General features: G+C 34.5%; 1 protein-coding gene across 1 annotated transcript; it reads left to right on the forward strand.

The window, feature by feature from the left end:
* The first annotated feature begins 3,460 nt into the window (after nucleotides 1-3,460).
* Nucleotides 3,461-7,545, forward strand: LOC113502471 (peroxidase-like). Its single transcript, XM_026884054.1, has 12 exons — nucleotides 3,461-3,624; nucleotides 3,728-3,867; nucleotides 4,048-4,212; nucleotides 4,483-4,667; nucleotides 5,009-5,201; nucleotides 5,407-5,595; nucleotides 5,701-5,845; nucleotides 6,038-6,194; nucleotides 6,512-6,679; nucleotides 6,761-6,959; nucleotides 7,049-7,154; nucleotides 7,407-7,545. The coding sequence occupies exons 1-12, from the start codon at nucleotides 3,494-3,496 to the stop codon at nucleotides 7,474-7,476; spliced, it is 1,848 nt and encodes a 615-aa protein (XP_026739855.1). The 5' UTR covers nucleotides 3,461-3,493; the 3' UTR covers nucleotides 7,477-7,545.
* The last annotated feature ends 14,768 nt before the right edge of the window (nucleotides 7,546-22,313 follow it).

The following is a 22,313-nucleotide window of genomic DNA, read 5'->3' on the forward strand; positions in this document are numbered from 1 at the left end:
CCCCGCGGTTCCAGAGTTTGGCAGAAATAAGTAACTACTACAAGGTTATTACCTATACCTTCCCGGTTTGAGATTCTCAGCAGCCACGGAATCAGAGTCAGTGCAGCTCAACGAACTTGATTTGATAGTCCAAGGGTATCGAGACTAGTAGCTTCCTACACTAAAGACAGATCCATTTTCATGAGAACTTATCAATGAACTTACTTACTAAAAATCATTCCGAAAGTTTCACAAACATTTAAGACACATTCACAAATCATCATTGGCCTAGCCTTTTCCCAACTATGTTGGGGTCGGCTACCAGTCCAACCGGTTTCAGCTAAGTACCAGTGTTTTACAAGGAGCGACTGCCTATCTGACCTAATCAACCCAGTTACCTGGGCAACACGATACCCCTTGGTTAGACTGGCTGTCAGACTTTTTCAAGCTTCTGACTACCTGTAACGACTGTCAAAGATGTAGGAATAACAGCCGGGACCCACAATTTTACGTGCCTTCCGAAACACGGAGGAATTCGTTATGACAAAGATGGTCACCCATCTAAAGACCAACCGCGTCAAGCATAGCTTAACCTGTGATCGAATCACTTATGCGGTTATAGCTTAGCCACGAGCTCAAGACACATTCACAAATACACGCAGCATATGTTTGTCCTCCGCAGGGATCAAACCCGCGCCACGACACGCATTGTATTTGGCGTGTAACGTGTAACCTATACAACTCGGCCATATGTGGCGCATTTGGTTCTATAGCAAATGTGATTCAATATCATAGATCTAGATTTATGAATATTAAGGCTCTCACTAATAAATTAGAGCATTTACAAAGCTTGGCCTTTTTATTGTTAAGAGGTGATCCTCATGGACACCCACTCCCTCGGGGGAGGAAATGGGTAGTGTCAGACTCTTACTGACTAAACCTGAACCGCCGTGCTACGTCATCTGCGTTTTTATGTCGGTGTATGGCCAAGGCCAAGGACAAAATCCAAAACAAAGCGACGATGACCTGCACTTTACAGAACACAAACCCAGAAAATAGAAATTTACTCATATCATTAGCATCATTGCCATCATTTTTATTATTCCATGAGATGCATCAAAGCCATACCCATACATTCATAGTTTATCATTTTTAACAAGTGATTTCAACTGATACTTGTTTTGCTAATTTACACTGTTTTTGCAGACATTCATTATAATGTAAAATCTTACTATAATATTTTATTTTGAAAAGAGTAACTTATGGAGTTTCTTGCCGCTTCTTCTCCATAAGAATAACACTTTGGAACCGCGCAACTAGAGTCAGTAATGTAACGTTTTGAAAGTGCCTGAGAAACGTCTTATTTGAAATAAAAGCTTTTTGATTTGATTTGATTTGAACATTTACTAGCAGGAAAAAACACAGAGTGCCGAGCAATGCCTGATCGAAACGTTACAAGGAAATGATCAAATGCTATGTACTTTTATGTAAATAGTCATTCTTATTGTAACGATGATAATTAATAAAATTAAAAAGTGCGAAACTCATGCCACTGAGGGTTCCGTAAAATCAGGCTAAAGAACGAAAAAAAGGGGAGTCATAAAATTTGCGACCATAGGGATGTCGACTGGTAAAGTAAAAATCTACATAGAGAATTCAGTTAGAGAATTGAATAATATAAGTATTTTTTCCTTTTTTGAAAACTTAAATTGACAAAGATTGCTTGAAAGATGCTTTAAAGTTTAAGAGAAAGGGCTTGTGACGTAACAATATAGTAAACTGCAAGAGAGACACTGAAAAACAACTGACAAAAAAATGTCGTAATTCCCATTCCACATGTTGATTAATTTTATTAATAATTTAATTATATGCTGTTATAGTCTATATCAGTACGAAACCCGAGAAAGTAAATTCATGAAAATTTATTTATTGGTAATGAATAGTATGTATGTATGTACACATAATAATATAGTGTGCACATTACAGCTGTTTTATTGTCGTGCTTCATCATTTTTGCAAATTTGCATAATATCAATATTTTGTACTTAAAATAATAGCGCTGACTATTGAATAACCCGGATCAGCCTTGGACTTATACAGCTGATATACCTTACAGATTATACAGACACTTTTTAAAGTTATACCCCTGAAGGATTCACAGAGGATAAAGAGTTTTCTGAAGCCCATCATTTTATTTTGAAGCATTTAATACGTCAAATATGATTAAAGAAAAATTAAACATTTTATTAATAAAAACCGTTCCGTCAAGTCTACAGTGCTACGAAGCTTGTTTCAGTTTCTTATCATAGCCAATTCCATTTTCAGACATAGGCCCACATGCAGACGTATTTTTTTTTTACGTTTACCTTTAAAACTTTATATTCCATAGCCCGTATTAACCGTACCAGGCAGGAAAACCTATTGGTCAGAAGACAAAAAAATATCTTGAATCCGCTTTTCTCGCGCGGTATCTTCAAAAGGTATATTTAGATCCCATCCCCATGAATGCTCACAAGGCAAATACAATATGCAAACGGGAAAATTAATTTAGTTATTACTTTTGGGATGTTTGTACAAATATATTATGTCAACTATTTAATTATTGGAACACAAGGCATATTATAATTAGCTACTTTTAATAAATTACACAATTTTATCTGCACTATAATTTAAGGCATTTTGTTTGAGTTTTAGGGATGGCCAATTTATAAAAAAATAATATTACTAAAAAAAGCTCACTAATGCATCATTAGCTTTTTCTGTACCCTAACCTTTAATTGAGGCTGTCTTAAAGTTATAAGCTTTGCTATGCAGCTTTGTAAATATGTGTTTCATAAGGAGAGACTGGGTCTCGTTGGATGCAGGTGGCAATTAACCGGTCGCGCTGGAGAACATATGGAGAGGCCTATGTCCAGCAGTGGACAGCTATAGGCTGAGATGATGATGATAAGGAGAGACAGCTTAAAATTTTCGACCAAGATTAAAACCTGAAAAATCGACCTTTAAAGTCGCCGCACACTAGCCATCGGTTTAAAAATCGCCCTCGCAGTATGCTGAAACAGGTATATTCAGAATTAGCCGAATTTGTTATTGAAGCAGTTTCGAAAAGACATAGTGTCCTTATGGACATGCCATTGAAAAACAAAAAAAGCAAAATATAGTGAAGTTTACAGATATTTTTGAAGATAACTTTTATAAGCCGGATTAATAATTATTTATGACTAGTTTAAGAGCCCGAGGGTCTCCTTGGAAACTTGTCATCCGATCTAGATAAAATACTCCTGAGGTTACCGGTATGTTAAAATCTATACCAATATAAAAAAAATGTATCAAAATATCAGTCTTACCAACCCTAACGAATATATTCATATGGATCGCATACAACAATTGAATCGAATTTTAACAATCTGTGTAAACTTTGTTTATGTAATAAAATTATTTGAGTAAATTTAGTATATATACCTGAAGTATTTCTGAGAACAGCACATCGAGCCGCTTCCGGCGATATTTCAATATGTTGCTCAAAAGCATTTTTGGGTTATTCTGCTGCGTGCAGGTCATTTCTGCAGTCAGGTACCACAGATATAGTGGAGAGAGAGTCACTCCTAGTGAATTGGAGGCATACAGAGCCAACAACACTTTAGAGTAAGTATTACTAAAAATCTAAACCTGCTCCTCACTTTCCCTAAGAGAACTTAAAATATTTCGGAACCTTTCACTTTGAACAACTATTTCCTTTTGATTTCAGAAAATGTACTATTGACGTCTTGCCTTGCAAAGAATCAGAAAGACGTCGTCTCGATGGATCCTGCAACAGTCTTCAAAACCCATCCAGGGGAACCGTGACTGTGCCCCACCACAGAGTCCTGCCCGCTGCCTACGATAACGGTAAAATAAATTTTACGTTCATAAACTAGCACAATAATTTACTCCTTACAACACCAGTTGTTAACCGACCCCGGGTGGTTCTAAAAAGACGAGGATTATAATCAGTTGTTTAATGCATTTGTTTACCCCGTTGAACCACGCTCTAAAGGCTATTTAAAAAAATATTTTGTATCATCTCAGGTAACCAAGAAAGAAAATCAGTGTCCGGAAAACCTTTGAAGCTGCCAAGAGAGATCCGTACCGCTCTGCTGTGTGAAGGAATTTCAGTCAACGAGCACTTGACGTCAGCCGTACCCGGCTTCGGAATCTTCTCATTCGGAGATGTTGGATCCGTCCACGACATCAGTAAGTGTATTTCTTTTTGTAATACGTCTTAATGCATGTCATTTAATGTCAGCTGTATTCGCAAAACAGACGCTGGCACTAAATCAAATCTTTGATTTTCTATAATTTCAATATTGAGAATTGGTTAGTCGACTTTAACCCAAACTTGTTGAACTAATTAAAGCTTTAGCTAAATACCTTGATCACTCCTGTAGAGGTGAATTTATGAATCTGATTACATCTGAAATGAAGTAATTGCTGCAATATTTTGATAAAATGGTCTTGTTACAGAATTTTTCATGGACAACAAGACTGACTGTTGTACCGAGAAGGGACAAAAAGACTTCCTCTGCGCTCCCAACCTGATCCCAGAAGACGATCCTGTGCATCGTTTCACTGGCATCCGTTGCATGAACTTAACCAGGCCTCTCGACTTCCAGTACTTCGGATGCACCAAGGACCCCGTCCCCGCACCCGTAAGTAACTCAAATAGCTTCAGCGAGAATTTTGGAAGTATATACTATTCACAACTTTCACAAAACGCCATCTAGTCTCAAACTAAGCAAAGCTTATATTATGAGTACTAGACTACTAAAGAACGTACTTAAATGTTTCCAAATACATGCATGTTATGGATAAATTACCGCTAATTAATTAATTGGATAAATAATTAATTTATTAATTATTAGAACAAATGGTCATGCTCATCTCATAAACATTTGTGCTGGGTGAGAATCGAACTTAATACATAAGGTATAGCAGTCAGGGTTAGGAACAGACCAGTCAGTCACTCTACTATAATTATTTTTATTTATAGATTGAAGAAGCTACAGCTGTCTACGACTTGTCTGCTATTTACATTATCGAAGACAACGTAGGAGTTCCAGTCAGAACTAACAAGGGTGGTGAACTTTTCGTAGAGGTTGACAATGGAATCGTCTGGCCCCCAAGTGGAAAAGGATACTGTCCCGCTACTCCCGCTAAGGCTGGACAGAAATGTTTCGAAAACTGTAAGTTTAAGCTTTTTACCGTAACCAGTTCCATTTAGCTTTTTAAGAAACTATTTATCGATTGCCAATAAACTATGAATCAAACAGAAAAAAGAGCCTGCCAAGTCAATACTTTATTGAAGAAAAAAAATCTTCTTTACATTTTTTATATTTTCTTTAATGCGTTTTTGGGTATTTTTTTATAAATATGTTTTTTTACTTCTAGACTCCAACGCTCTTCTCCCCGTCCAAATGTTCGCTGTCTGGTTCGTGAGACACCACAACTACTTGGCCCAAAATCTGGCTAAGGTCAACCCTACATGGACCGATGACCAAATATACTTCGCTGCAAGAGATATCAACATTGCCTACGCCCAAGAAATGCTGGTCTATCAATTCCTGGCCACATTAGTCGGTAATTACATTATACGTTATTCTTAAATTTATTTTTTGCCGTCACAATCCCAACTTCTCATTTGTTTGGAGCTGCTTTCTACATGATGTTTAAATACAATTTCAGGAAAGGACGATTTGGTGAAATCTGGTTTAGCTTCTGATGACAGCGGCTTCAGGGAAACTTATGACCCTTCAGCATACCCTCAAATCACCTTGGAGTTCGTTATCGTCTTCCGTTGGTTCCATCTTATCCAGAATGGTGTCGCTAAGTAAGTATTTAACACTTTGTATTTTCACTTAAATACATTTCGTTCATATGCTTATGTTATTTATGCACATTGAACATTACAAAGAAATATCGCTTTAGCTTATTCTTTGTAATTTTGTTGTTTAGAGAAAAATGTTTTGGCTGAAAATACTAGAATCGGCTTTTGTACTTAACTCGCGTATTTCGTTTTCAGAATGTTAGACGGTGAAGGTAACTACGTCAGTGAACACCGTGTAGTAAACTCAACATTCAACGCCGGATTCTTGGGAGAAGATGACAACATCGTTTACTTGACCCAAGGTCTTTTCAGACAAGAAGCTGCCAAGGCCAACACTGGAGTTCACCCCGACGTGCGTAATCCAACCTCTTTTTATACCAGTAACCATGCTTATTAAACATCTAGTAAAGTGTCTTGTTAACACTTCCCGTGACCCAAAGGCTGGCTTTTACCTCGTTCAGAGGATATGCATAGCCATTCAACATGGTAATGCTGCCAGCCTTTTATTAAGTGTATGTATCTAAATTGTAAATGTTTTGGCAATAGTTTACAACAATACTTTTAATATGAATTCAAAATAGTTACGATATCTACCCACGAATATTTGCTTATTATAAGAATAAACGTATAACACCTATAAAACTAATAGATCAATTTCTATGTTTATAGATGGCCGAACTTGGTTTACCTAATGTCCAAGTCGCTACTGACATCATCACCAGTGACTTGCACAAAAACCGTTTGTTCGGTTTGAGACCATACGTCGACTACGTCAAATTCTGCTTTGATGAGGATATCGAAACCTTCGAAGACCTGGAGAACAGAGTTCCCGCTGAGGTTGGTCTAAGTTTAAGAACTTCAATTTTTTTTCATTATAATGAAATATCTAGTTAATGTTGTCAAATATTTCTCCTTTAGAAAGTTTCCATTCTTCGTGACCTCTATGAAGACCCTAAGGATATTGATCTTATGGCTGGTTTATGGACTGAGAAGATCGCTGAAGACGCACACATTCCTCCTACTCTAGGATGCATCATCAAAGACAGCATCCACAGAACCATCAAGGGAGACAGACATTGGTACGAAAGGAGCGACAGACCTCACGCTTTCAGCCTTGGTAAGCCTTCAAATAGTATTCTTTATGAAACAGAAGACAATCCAAAACTAATCGGGGCAAATCGTAACTATGGATATTTTCATTTTCAGAACAACTCCAAGAAGTCAGAAAGGCTTCGTTAGCTAACTTATTGTGCGCTGTCGGTGACAAAGTTGAGAAAATACAAAAGAACGCTTTCGTTCAAATCAGCGAAAAGTAAGATTGTCTTTTCTTACATAAATACTTTCTAATTTATAACTTCATATTTATAACTCACTAAGTGTACATTTTTATTGATTTAGCAAGTATTTTTATGATTTGCCTGCTGCTGAAATTATTGCAGCCGATATTCTCTTTTATTATCCCTTAACTTTACCTAACCATCTGTTCATGTCCAAATGACTAAAAAAGTCCCCCTACGTCAATGATTTAAAGCCCCTGTCATAACTTCGAATTTTCTTTTCACAGGAACCCCTTGGTCAGTTGCGAAGAAATTCCTAAGATCGACTTCAGCAAATGGGCCGAGAACCAACAGTAAACAAATTAATAAACGAGATTCTATTCAAACCAATGATATTTGGAAAATAAATACAGCTTTCCAAATAAATTGTCTTTTCTTTTGGATCTTCATCTTTTCACCAACCCTAAAGGGAGGTTCGCAATTCACCATTAACGTAGCATTATTACCATGAATCTGCTAATTCAGCATTACCACTTTCTTTAACTTGTTTCTGATTATTTATTTTATTTAAAGGAGCAACAATTTTTTTATTTGTCATTTATAAATTACTTCTGTATTATTTACGTCAACACTTTGTTAAACAATATTTTTCATGCCTTTAGCTAATCACGTGAAAATATTAAATACAAATACAAATGACTTTATTTGCATAAAAACAGGTTTACATAGTTGGTACATAAATTTAATTTACCATCCATATTGGATCTAAAACGCTGGCTAACAGGACACCAACCCTCGCCACTCAAAGAATCGATACACAACAATACTCCCATCAAAGTTTAATGACGTCAATCAATACTTTCTGTTTGAACTAAAATGCAAGGTAGCTTTAAAAGGGCAAGGGGATCGCAAGGTAAACAGCGGGGGGCCCACTGCGGGTAATTTACCAATTTACCCCAGCTTGACTAAGCTAGGGGTTTGACTACCAAAACGATCACATAACGATAAATTGGTTGTGAAAAAAGGTACATCGTTTTCAAAGACAAAAAATAGGATAGAAAAATAGGACCACATTTTATAGGTTTCGGATGAACTTTATTATGATTGGTTGTTTTTGATAAAGTTTGGCTCTACAATTTAAATCCAATTGCCAACAACAAGCAATTTCACACATAAATAACATTGATATTGATGACGCTTCTGATTCTAATTTTGTAAAATTTTAATGATTCAAAATAGTTATAAAAAATATTTTTATAATTCTCGGAAAATACTCTATTCGTACCAAAATCAAGTTCACAGTTTTCGTATTCTGTAGTTTGAAGGATGCGCAAACAATGCGATAATTATCATCGAAGCAATCTGAGGGCACCCGACTGTACAAAATGCATACTCTAGGTTAATATAGCAATGGCAATTAATTATTTATTTAATACCTCCTCTACTATGAGGAAAGTCAGCAAAGTCAGTAAGTAGCTTTAGGGTAGATTGTTGTGGTACAAAAATGGAGGCACTGATTAAAAATGACTAAAATCATGCTGAAATTTGGAAGAGGTCGATAAAAAATCATCGCTGTTTATTAATCTCTTTATTATCTACTATGTATTTAAAGGCTTTTGTTCGCAATACAAACTAGGTAGCACGAACTTCAGTGTTTCTTAATCTTAATTTTGAGACTACGCTATATGCGTTGAAGTGCATACCTAACTGTGTATAATTTACCCTAAATAAAACATTAAAGGAGCGACGAACTTAAAAAAACCGTTTCAATTACTATAACCTCTACATGTATCAAACTCAAAAGGAAAGTTCCCGATGTCTTGAGAATCAAATAAAAACTGCGGTTACTTCCCGACTCGTGTCCACAATAAAACAAAAGTCTCTGTAATACCAGAATTAATATCTGTGATTTCCCGTAATAAGGACAGATGGCGCCACTTTGTCCCGCACTGGGGCACCCGGAAAAATCTGTAAACTGGTTAGCGTAAGAAATGTTCCGTATTTACGCTCAACATTTTAGTTCAACGTTGTGTTACATTTTTGTATCTCGGTAAATTGTAGCTTCTTTGTCGGCGACACCATAGAAACAAACAAACTTCGGAAAAGCATTAATCTTTTCCGGAATACCATTTTTTTATATCTAGCACTTGCAAGATAGGAGTATTTTTTTTTACTTTATTTCAACTTTTTTTTATTTCCGTTTCGGTGATGTTCGTTGAAGATTTTTTTATTTAAAATTGATTATTTCGTGACAACATTGAATGGAAATACTAATTTCATTTATAAGAATATTCTTATTTAATAGTTTATACTTTCATAAAATTACCCGCTAACAGAAAAAAAAAAGGTTAAATTTATTTTACATTGCAGATAAAAGACCTCCTTCCGTGCTTCCTTTCTGTGTGTGCTGGCTGGTTAAATATTTGAAGGAATGATTCTTTTGTTTCATGAATTTATGTCATTTCTGTGGATTTTCTTGTAGAACGATTTTATTATTTTTCTAACACAATTCGTGTGCTAGTGAAATATTGAAAATTGAAGATCTGTCATGCTGTCGTGATATGTAAGTCATATAATGCTCATTAATTCACACACCTCATTTTAAAATCCTCTAAAATCATTTAACCATCATGAAGAGGAATATTCAGAAGTCCACAAGAACATCAATCCTAACAAAGCAACTTAACAGGTCATGTCAATTGAAGTAGTACAAGAAATCTCGATTCACAATTTATAGCTACATCATAAGATGCAACAATGTTCCTGTATGTACATTCCGACTTCTGAATATCACTCAAAGCTTTCCTTTCCTAGTACTTTTCATATGCAGGTTAGCTCGTCGATGTGAAGTTAGGTAGAATACATGCCTAGGTAAAGATTGCATTTATAATATTCACACGAAGCGCATTTTTCCTAGTTCTCAAAATTCTACAGATAAGTTGTTTATAAAAATGATATTTAAGACGTAATTATTCTCTTGTCTGTGTGTTTCATAAGACGGTAATATGCTGCCCCGTAAAATCATAAATTAAAACCGTTCACGATAGCGACATAAAAATTTACAATAACAAAAATAAATATTAAGTTAAGTTTATTACCCAAAATGTTACGCATATAACCGTTCTAAAGCAAGATGGATAGAAGCAAAAATCTGATCAAATTTTCGTCAAAAATATCTGCAGTTCTTTGTTACCTGATCTGTGGCATCACTCTGTTAAGAGTGGTAGAATTATGCGAATGGTCTCGCTTCCGCGTCATAAATCAGTTTAACGTCTCCTCTGAAGACCTGCAGGGGAACTGGCCAGTGACGTTAAATGTTAAGTATATTTACCTAGTTATCTGCCTTGGATATGTAGGACAAAATTTAAAGTTGGACAATAACTACTATTAAAGAAAAGATTTATATTTTTGTTTTTGTTTTCTTTTTAGTTACAGGATGATATAATAAAATAAAATAAAATAAAAGAGCCATTTATTCTACAACAATTGCAGACCTTACACTCTATTATAACATTACATTTAAATTAAATTATATTAAAGTTATAAATTACATTAAAATTATAAATTACATTTAAAATTATATTAAAATTTTAAATTCAAATTATCATAGTTTTAATTTTTCAATTTAAGGCTTTTTTTTACTAACAAAACGAATATGAAGCAGTCGCCTCCTCGGCTAGGCCTCGCCCGATTTTTTCCAATACTGTCTGTCTCTAGCTTTAGTCATCCAAGTAGGTCCTTGTCTCTCCAGAAATATGTCCGCTATATATAAAGGATGATATACCATACCTATATTTGGTTAAAAGCATTATTTTGTTTTAATTTTTTCTCTTTGTGGTTATCAAAGCATAAGCAACAATGCTTTGTCTTTTACCTCTAGCTTGAAATATTCTCTACACAAACTTAATTCGACTAAGTGCATCCATAGTTATAATTACAAATTACCTTCCACCATAAGTTGGAATTAATAAAATAATGAATAAATCATCAAAAAATACATAAATACATCAGGTAACTTTATGACCCAACTCGTTTACCTCCACCTGGATCAAATATACCCGGCGGCATTTAAAGGAAAATTAGTTAATTAAAAAATGCAAGTACCGTCCAAACCGGCGTCTCGGTGTTTAATGAAACAAGAAAAAATAAAAAAGAATAAACACAGAAATTGTTCTTAATAAACTTGTCACGCGAGAGGGTGAAAGTTAATTTCCTGTTTCGTCCAATCTACAAGATGGCGGACTTTGTCCATCACTCCAGAAGATATAAATGTTTAGCTTTGTATCGCGAACTCATTAGCAGTCGTAAGCAAGTGTAATGTAGTATGTAACAATGATGACGATGGTTTAAATAAACTCTTCATAAGGTCGTGGATCACAAACTAAAATTACAGAATGTTTACTTGTTCCTTCCTTTACGAATTATTTATTACGTAGTATATTTGTTTAACGCTATCAGTTATAGCTTTCAACAACCCACTGGTAACGTAGGTCTTTTCATTATCCTTTTAAAACTTACACCAAAGTAAGCCACAATCTAGTTTTAATACAAGTATATTCTTGACACTATTTGCCACTTTATCAATCAACATCGCAAGACCCCATTGCTGGAAAAAAAAATCTTTGTCGCCGCTTTTCATGTGAAGTTGCCTTAATAGGGAAAAATTAGTGTTTTATTGGCGACCACGGTTCCGTCGGCTGTCGCGATGTTATTTACCCTCACGGCGAGGGAAGGTTAAAAAGCCTTGTCGACTTAATGTGATTTAACTTGAGCACCAAGATTTCCTGTTGCTGATTGTTAAGATTCGAGATTTTTTGTTTGTTTCTTCGTTCTAATTGGTGCCAGTTAGTTCATTAAGTATTCTGTGAAGAAGCAATTTTTTGGTTGCGTGAAAATAAGTGTTGGATATGACGTCATACACTTTTTAATTGATTATTATTTTTAGTTCATATTTTACTTTTGCTCCGTTAATATGTTAGTATAAAATTACAACATTGAGTACACAATATTTTATTATTTATTTTACCCATTCTCAAAAAGAGAGGAGGTTTCAATCCTTCAAAATCTTTTTACCAAGCTATACGCTGCATGATGTCTGCAGTAAAGGATACGCTTTATGTAAATGTATTATAGCTACGGCTTCCACAGTAAAGTCATCAAAACCGCTCCTTTCACATGCACAGTTGGATGCCATAAAAGGGTATATTTTCTTTTCCAAATCATAGGAAATAAGCCCCCTAATAACAGTATACAAAACATCCCCTAGCAATTTGGGAAATTACAAAATTAGTGCTTTCAATATAAAATCGTTGCACCATAATTGCAGTTCTGAAGTTTTTGAGGGGCCCCTGATCATCCCCTTGTCGTCGCCTAGGATTAGGGGCCTGATTAAAGGGTAAGATTGAATTTGTAGGGTAAACCTGTGGTTGTAATGAAGATGTTATTATTTGGGTAAATTTGGATTGCCGGCGAGAGAAATTGGGGTAATTAAAAGGCGACAGGGAGAAAACGTGTTGCTTGGAAATCGAACGTTTCTATTTTATGAGTTAACCGACTTTTATAGTTGTAATTAATGTTGTGTTCTTCAAGAAATACGATATTAAAATTAACTCCTTTTATTATTACTTTAACAACAAAAACTTCATAACGATATTTATTGTTGATCTACACACAGAAGTAAACATTTTGTCCAATTATTGATGAATCTACTTTTATTTTAGTCGTGTATAGAATTGTTGCTTGTATGAAACATTGTTATTTGCCACATAGGAAGCTGCAATAGAATGCCCTCCTCTTTCAAAAAATCGATATTCGATATAACTAAACATGTCATCAAACTATCCAGCGATAGTGATATGGGCTTAGTAAAGTAGCTTTCTTGATGAAGCCGTTTCTTTGCACTATCAACAAATTAAACTTAAGAGAACGTTCTCCTAGGAGTTTCTTACACACGCACCACAACATGATCTCACTGTCAGACTATAAACGGTTTACGACTTCGTAAACGTCAGTACGACGAGCTTCATCCCAACTTACTAAACGCTCACATAAATTTAACATTTTATGTTGACTTTATGACGTCATTTCGCAAATGTCTTCGTTTGTTAAATGACTATTATATCTTTAATAAGACTGCTGACTTTACTGCGTAACTTAACATAAAAGACAATATTATATAGTGCAAGGAAGCTTTTTCTCTGCAAACTGTACCAAACCGAACATAGAGAAATCAACGTCTTTAAGTAAGACTAAAAAGAGACATCGCTCTACACGTTGTAGCACGCTATCTTGCTTCCACAATTGGAGAAAAAAAAATTAAGATAACAAGCGCCCAATACAAGCCTTACAGTTTTGTTTTGGCTACGATGCAGCTCTTCACGGAAATTCATGTTTCCAACTAAACCTGAAATTCCGTCATCTATTATTACCTCGATTCTCGTCGCCTTAGTATCTCAATCGATCCATTCACCCATTCTATCTAAAACCGATCTAATATTCGGAACATCTCGATACTAGTTCGATTCGGAAACAATTCCATAATCGATTGGATATTCCTCAGCAAAGCACAGGGGAGTTGGTTTCGACCACGATATTCGATTCAATCGGAACGATTACTGATTCAATAGCAGAATTGTTCGGGCGTTATGTCTTGTGTTCCAGGAGGAAAACGTTTGGGGAATATTATGTTTTTATATGACGTCATAAGATTTTCTTATTAGCTACTGTATGAAGATTGTTAAAGCTCGGCTAAAAGATGTAAATGTTATTACATCTTTAAAAGGCAAATCTTGTTTTCTCAAATAGTAATATAATATTAATTTTACAACTTTCACACAACCCCTTCTGGTTTTAAACTAAGCAAATATTACTTATATATATTTCTAAATACAAACAGATTATAAACAAATTACGCCCAGACAAAGAAAAAAGTATTGTGCCTATCACACAAACATTATGTCCTGGATGGGCATCAAACACGACCACCGGTAAAGCAGTCAGGGAAACTAGCCACTAGACCAACAGGCCAATCAATTTAATTGTATATTAATCAGCTGCATTGTATGTTTTTAATCATTTATGTTAACAGTTTGTATGATCACACGAATAGTTATCGAGGCATCATTTAACGAGTATAAATTAAACAATGGACAATCTACCTTTGAATTATAAAACCAAACAGCGTAAAACTTGGAAACAATACAAACGCTAGTTACGGACAGTGCATTCGACGCCAATCGACCGTGCGGAATAACACTTCATCATTTGAATTCGGCGTCGCCGCCATACGTTAATACGTCATATCAATAGCTACTAATGACCTACAGTTAATTAGGCGTCATTGCGCGCATCGGCACCGAATGTGATGCCCGTACATTGTAGGCTGTTTTAGATTATGGCAAATGAAAATTAGAAAAGTTAACTGAAAAAATCTGTATATTATTGGCGCTTTGTAAGTCACGGGGGAGCTTACGTGGACGACTCTATTCGGTATTTTGAAAATTCAAACATTGTTGCAATTGTTCCAATTTAGGAAAATTTTATACGTATTTCCAATCTGAATATAGGCAAAGGCCCAGCAAATATAGTATCATATTTACGCAGCAACAGATAGTGCGGTATCGAGGATACGCTCTTGCGGCCACTAAAATGAATAGTTTATATCACAAACAAAAATATCAGTGCCCGTAGGCCGTAGAAGGTAGGGCTGTGATAAATACAAAACAAGAAGAAGAAACAAGAAGATATTATATACAAGCACCTTTCTCATTACCGTCACTTTTCCAAAAGCGCAAATAATATTACTTTAAGACACATTAGTAGTAGACCCTTTCACATAATATTCAAACGGTACCTTGGTCATAATTCTATTTCAAACAGCCAAACCACAGACACATAACTTAGGATGACGTCATGAATGTACGTACACCGCTCACCACACATCGCCACAAGAGTCCAGCAAACAATGTATTGCAGGCACGTGATGACGTCATTTGCCACTGTTTGCTGTATCGGGATGTAATTGAGAAGTTACTGTGGCAGACGTGGAGATGAAAACTGCATTTCAACTGATACCAGTCTTTGATGTAGCTTCAATAATGTTGCTCTAGTTTTCAACGAGTTCCGAATTAGCAGTTGTATCTACATACATACGAATAAAGATATTCAGCAAAGGAGATCAAAGAATGCTGCAGAGGAAATATCTTATACGTGGAATGATGTCGACTACCTAGGACTCTGATTGTGAATGAAACCGTTCTAAAAAAAACTCCATATTTTGTGAGCTATTCATTCACATTATCTGCTCTCTTATTTTGTAGTTAATTCATACATATTTATTTCATCAGAGATGGTTTCGCTTTATGAGACATTGATTACGTCACAAAAAGGAAAAATCTGTGGCAAAAATCAGGAAAACTCCATCAGAATAAATGATTCCAATCGAAATGATTCACAAAATCTTTGGAGTATCACCCATAAATTAACATCTTTAATGCCATGACTCACAACATAATAGTCTTCTATTCACCGAACGAGCCTTCATAATAACATATTTTCTTAGGAAAATGGGAAATGCCAACCTATTTGTTTGTGACTGTCTGACAATGTAGGTTCATTTCTTTTTTTTTCTGCCTATCCAATAACCTGACAAATAGGCATAGGTTAACGGAATCCTGTTCAGTAATACTTCGTGAACGCTAAAACTCTTTTAATTGGTTAAATATTATATAACAAATAATAATACCAGCCTAAATACGTTCCTCCGCTAGGCAGAGGTCTCTTCCCATACAGGGAAGGTTTGAGCATTGATCACCACGCTAGCGGGTTGGCGATTTCTGATTCCAATATTTGGAATCCAGATTTTCTCACGATGTTTTGTTCCTCTGTTGTGACCCTCACAGTTTGTCAGTTAGGTCTTAGAATAATTAAGAAAGCATATAACTTTGAAAAGTCACATTGGTACTTTACCTGCGATGGGATCTAACCTCCACCTCGTGAATACAAATCCATGCAATCCAAAGCGATAAACCTTGGATGATAAATAATTAAATAGTTGAACATAAAGAAAATTACTTTTATCACTCGAGACAATAAACGGTCAAGGTAAAATGTTAAATGCTTCCCAATCTCAGAATGATTTCAATTTCAGAAGCATGTTTTTCAAATTTTCAATTTCGTTCATATTTCAAGTGAAAAAGGTTTTTCAATAATATAAACGTGATTCTTGAACGTCATTTAGTTAGCAGCTCTTGTAGAAAATTTAACTAGACTTATAGTAAGAAAAGATGGCATGAACGAATGTTTAGGACATATTCGATACTTTAAACTCAATCTCTGTAACATTATATTGGATGTGTATCGTGGTGTGACTTGTCTCGTGTATTTCACGTATGTTGTGGACAGACGCATCCGACGTGCATGTCTCACGATCCGAGAAGAGCTGGCTGATAAAATGACGCTTTAGTAAGAAGCAAGTGGTGCAGTTGTAGCTTACAGATCTGATTGTAAGATAGCACCAAAAGGCGCATTGTTTCGACGGCAAGAACTTAAATGTCTTTATTAATTAAATTATAATTATTTTTTATAAAATTCATAGTTATCAATCAGAAAAAAGGAAAAGGATCATGAATTTTTACTCCAGTGCGCAACATTTTGCAGTCATTTTTCTCTTTTTTTTTTTGGTTACTCGTTGCAGCATTTTAGCGGTTTTCAGTCCGAAACTCACGGTCGGCACGTCGAGTCCGCTGCAATCGAACATCTCCGGAACATTCTGTAGGTTATACTACCGAATAACAGATAACTGCCTGTCCTCAAAGTTACAGAAAATGGAGCCCTATCTCTTTCAGAATAAGGTTTAGAATTCATTAGTTAACGATGGCATTTATCAGGGAGCTTGCAAGGAGAAATGCGTCAGTGCATACTTGTGAATGGACCATCATTTCTGGATATTTCGCGTAAAGATTCTTGTGTTTCCAATACCAGGATGGCAATTCCTTGATTGTTAGGGCCGAGCTAATTAGATGCGATTCAATCGAATATTTATGGGAAAATGCTTGATTGGACTTGGATTCTTGACTAAGAAATAGGCGATTAGTGCTTTCGCATTAACTTGGTTTAGGATGTGGGGTACTATTATATATTATCTTTCTAAAAGGGCACGTTACTGCTTTAGTCTTAGCTTTATACATCGTAGCTGATAGCATGATTTGATTATATTTTACCAGAATTAGACTAAATACGACCTTTTTGGTATTGTGGTACTGCCTTAAGCATCCCATTCAGATTTTCTACTTACTTGGGCGTCGATCTTTCTCAATGGCTGCGACCGATCATGTTTACGACCGAAGTTAAAAAGATAAATTAATAATATTTATTTCAGCCCTCCCTTTTCTTGTCCATCCAAAGGTTATCTGCCGGAGACAAGTACGCCCATTGAATAATTTGTCTCAGACATTTGTCTTCATTCAATAGTAAATTGTTTAAATTATTTTTTCCAACTCACTGTACATCTGAGCTAATACATATTGAATTTTAGTTATGAACTCATTATATTAACATAATTGAACAATGTATGATATATTTTAACATAAACAAATATTGAAATATGCTAACCCTGAAACTTTCTTCTGGTATATGAGAATGTTATAACTATATATAGTTGACTTATATGTACCCTTTAGGTATAGACACAAGTAACCTAAAAATATAAAAACCTACTTAATGTAGTGCTGGTATTTGGCCTGACTTGACAACTGTCTATTTAGTTAGAAGTTTTCACTTACTTCTTTCAATCTTTCTACGCCTTTTCCATCTTTGTTGGTTGTGATTTCAATTTAATTTAAGCACGATTACATATTTTGTTAATTTTAGTTCCTATTTTCAACATTTCAAACTTTCTTATAAAACAACCTACGTTTATGTTTTTGCAATTTCAGAAACATTTTCAGTACAAGTTGTTTTATCACCTATACAAAGAGCGCAAACTTCTATCACCGTTTGGAAAGTGTTATTACAGTAATAGTTTCCCGAAACCGGCGAAACAATTAACTTAATGAATATGTGGGTAGTAGTGCAAACAGTCGCAGTCGGCGCGTCTCGCCTCCATGCAGTTTGTACAAGACTTTGGCAAATTGGCGATGCATTCTGTTAGCTGTTCTGTTTATCACTGCGATTAAGTTCTATATGTAGTTGTGAGCTATTGTGTACCAAATTTTCGTAATTGGAGGTACATTTTAGGTGAGTTTGGCCTCTGAATATTTCAGTCTTGTTTTAGTTGAATTCCGTTTTAGTATTGCTGTGTAGCTTAATTGAAGGTTTGGACAATGTTCTAGACTTCTGTAACATTAAAATCGATCTCAAATATAAAACTTTAAGGTAAGGAATGATAATCTTTTCAGAAACGTCAATGAATTCATTAAGAGATACGATAGAGTTAGGCTTTCAAAAATACAACTTTTCAACGTGTCATTATTAGAGACGCTACTTTAAAGTAATCGTACTAAAAGCACGTATCGTTCGATATTTATAATTTGTTTGTCCTGAATATACTAATTCACTAATTGTACCAATTAAGTTGTGAATACATTTTTGTTTGAGTTCGTGCTATGAGGTGTTTAGGTCTGCCGATTGTATCTGGTTACTTTGAAACATTTAACACTGCATTTTATGTTATTCTTTGTTTTTACAAATAAGAAATAGAAAACAGACGTTGTTTTCTTACCAGCGTTATTATTACTACTCTATTATTCGTTTTTGTCCAAGTTTTTAAACAAAATAAACCAACTATGAAAACATGTGATACGTCGGGGTCTCTACGTGTATTTCATCGTTATCAACGTTCAAAAAGTGCAATTTGGAATTAAAGAATTTTGATTTTGGTGACTTGATTTGATATTATTTCTCTGGAAAAAATACTTAATGCCCTTCTAATAACAGAACACTGTACTCGTATATTAGCATTATTACCTATGCACCTGAACTATGAGTCTACAATACTCTACATTTGCTACACGAACAAATGTCCTAACGCTATATTTCCCAGTATATTATAATTCCTATTCCCATTCCCAATGGCAGTAAATCAATATCCCGGCGTACCAATCACGCATGCCACATAATTGTTTAATTGATTGATTAGTTCCTATTAGATGCGTCCGGTACAATTACTTAATAATACATTTGTGAGTACTTTTGTATCTGTAATTGTGTGCTATCGATACTTTATCGACTATTTAATAATTTAGAGTTTGTTCAATTGTTTTTTATTTTGCATTTGTTATTTTCCCCTTGTTACCCATTTTTGCGACAAAAGCAATTTATTTTTATGTAATTTTGGTGGTAAATAAGGAATAAATAAATAGGTAATGAAGAATAAGTAACGTCAAAATGTTTTTAGACTATAATGCATTTCAGTACTATTTTTTTATCTTTTATGAACCCTAATAGACAGACCACCGTCAATATTGTTATACACATAACTTGAACGCAGTTGATTATTTGTCATCATAATAGTTACCATTAACATGCCATTCGGTATGAACAATCGAACGAATTAATAAGGGTAACAAACTAAAAGTATTAAATTCCATATTTAAGACACATTTTCTTTGAGAGTTATATTCCGGAAAATAAAGCTCTTATGCAAAAATTGTTTAATGAATCGTCCTTAAATCCTGGAAAATGTTGAGTCACATCTATTTTAGGTGTCTAATAATCTTGTTTGTTACTCGTTCTCGGAATCATAGTTAAAAGTAGGTTAGTCATGGTAATAAGGCCATTCTCTTGTGTTTCAGACACCACAATCATTTGGGCGTACAATATGTGTATCTGATTGTGCTAGGACACTTAGGCTTAAAGTTATATTTTTGTTTTTCTTCGGATTTGTTTTAGATGACTGTAGTTTTTCGGATTTACCGATTTATTATAATTTTGCGCAAGGAAATAAAATAATCAGGAAGTGGAAAATTTTAAATGGTAGACAAATTAGAATTTAAGTATATAATAATAAACATATAATTTATTAAAATAACTGGAGATCATTTACTAGCTTGATATGGAGGATAAAAAAAAAGTAATCCCGAATAAATTTAAACTTATGCTCTCAGTCGTCCAGAGATCCTGGGTTTTCATTTTTAAAGCAATACAATTAATATAACTCATCCCTGTCATAAATAAATACATCTTTTAAAAAACTCTTATTTCTGAAGTCCGTTTATGACAGTGGAGTACTTAAATTGTCCCAATTAGTGCGTTTTAAGTGACAAATGTGAGCAGTTAAAGGAACTTTGAACTTGTTTTAGTCATACAATTTGACTAATGGGATGAACCGAAATAGATTTGATTTGTTAGCCGCAGAGCCATGTTTAGTGATCACGATACGTAGACGATACGACTTCAACATACTACATTGATCCATTGAATTGTATGTGCTTTCATAAAGAAATTGAAATATCGTAAAAGATGTTGGCTGTGTATGTTATGTTCTAGATATTAATATCTTTATTTCCAGAAATATATTGCTTATAGATTGTATAAATGATGCGTATTTTAATATTATACATAGGATCTTTTTTTATTATAAGTGGCTGAAATGTGTAACCATCATATCCTGGCACTGTGAATCCATTAAATCCATACAGATTTTATTTTCACAAACGTGTGTAACTTTATTTAACATCATTAACACCAAAAAATGATGATACGAGTATAATTTGCACTAAAAATATCTTCTCAATTATAAACACAATAAAATATAATATGACAGTCGTTTCATATAAATGGCTTCTTCATTTTATTAAAAGTTCTTATCTATGGTTGAAGAGGATTTAAAAATATTTTTAAGTGTTTTGATTATATTGAGTGATCGGACACTGGGAGTGTCTGTTTATTGTTGGTAATAGTCATTCGTCTCCATTTAAAGTGTTGTTCAAGCAGAAATAATAGTTTCGTAAATTATTTGTTTGCACACGCTCATGTGGAACACTGAAACTTTAAAGCATACTTACAAGTCGACCGCCTGTTAGCCCTAAGTCATTGTCACATTGATCGATATTTTTCATATTTTTAAGACAAAGGTTTAAAAAACCACTCCCGAACGAAGGAATTTAATCCTTGTGTCGCGGGGGTTAACAAACATTGAAGTCACATGCACAAAGTCACTCAGTGGATCACACAAACGCTTGTCCTAGTCGAAGATCGAAACTTCTCGCATTATAGTGGGTTTGATGTGCTGATCTCAATCACTCGCTAATCTGTGTAGTCAAAAATATGCAGTTATGCAGTAAATTTCATCCCATTCTGATGATGAGTCATAAGTATTCTTTCAACAACTTACCATAATAATGTATAGCCTTAAATCATCTTGAAAAGTGACAAAATGCACAGAAAGATATAAATTCGTACTAAGCGAAGATTTATTTTCTTGCTACTGTCATTATTAGTTTAGTATTCATTTCTGTCAAGTCTTAAATACAATATTGTTTAATGAGTGGTTAAGAAAAGCCTTTTTGTAATTACACTGTAATTATATTTTACTTAACCTTTTACGCTTATTAATCTCATAAAATTTTCCTCTTCATGCGCTACAACTTACGTAACACTACGGCTATATCTTTTATAGCCTAGCATACATTAGGCATATCCCGCTGAGCCCCATCAGAAAGTAATTAGATGCGGAGAATTAATAACCAGTCATTAAAATAGCTACTGCTGTACACTTTATGGTTCACCACTTACGGTAGTGACGGCATAACCCATTTGAACTTTGTTCTAGTACTTCCTTAATAAGAAAGATTGATAGTAACGAATAAGTAAGTACCCTTACTACAGACTTATTAATAGTCTTAGGTACGTCTATTACTTGTGAATCTTGTTGTAATGAAATCATCCCTTCTCTCCTCCTACCTCAGATCGCCCGTAAATTATTTTTCCTTTCATTTTTATAATATTCCCCTCCTTTTCTAATGGGTTTCATCCTACTATTTTTTTTTTCATTTTTTATTATTTTTCAAGGGATCTACCCTGGTAATTGTCAATAAAAATTATTTAACTATTTCATCAAAGTACAATCAGGTAAATAAAATACAATGGCAATGTTACAAATTAATTTATTTAATATCACAGATTTAAATACAAAATTTACATTAAGTTAGTATCTACATACTTAATAGAGAATAATAATGTATTAAAAGAAAATA

The sequence above is a fragment of the Trichoplusia ni genome, chromosome 17 (genome assembly GCF_003590095.1).
Source record: "Trichoplusia ni isolate ovarian cell line Hi5 chromosome 17, tn1, whole genome shotgun sequence".
In the NCBI taxonomy this organism is placed as follows: domain Eukaryota; kingdom Metazoa; phylum Arthropoda; class Insecta; order Lepidoptera; family Noctuidae; genus Trichoplusia; species Trichoplusia ni.

What these genes read in the sequence shown, in the direction of transcription:
- LOC113502471 (XM_026884054.1), top strand. Translation starts at nt 3,494, where the DNA reads ATGTTGCTCAAAAGCATTTTTGGGTTATTCTGCTGCGTGCAGGTCATT. An exon ending in AGGACCCCGTCCCCGCACCC is followed by an intron (nt 4,668 to 5,008) that starts GTAAGTAACTCA and finishes TTTTATTTATAG; the next exon opens with ATTGAAGAAGCTACAGCTGT. An exon ending in TTCGTTCAAATCAGCGAAAA is followed by an intron (nt 7,155 to 7,406) that starts GTAAGATTGTCT and finishes TTCTTTTCACAG; the next exon opens with GAACCCCTTGGTCAGTTGCG.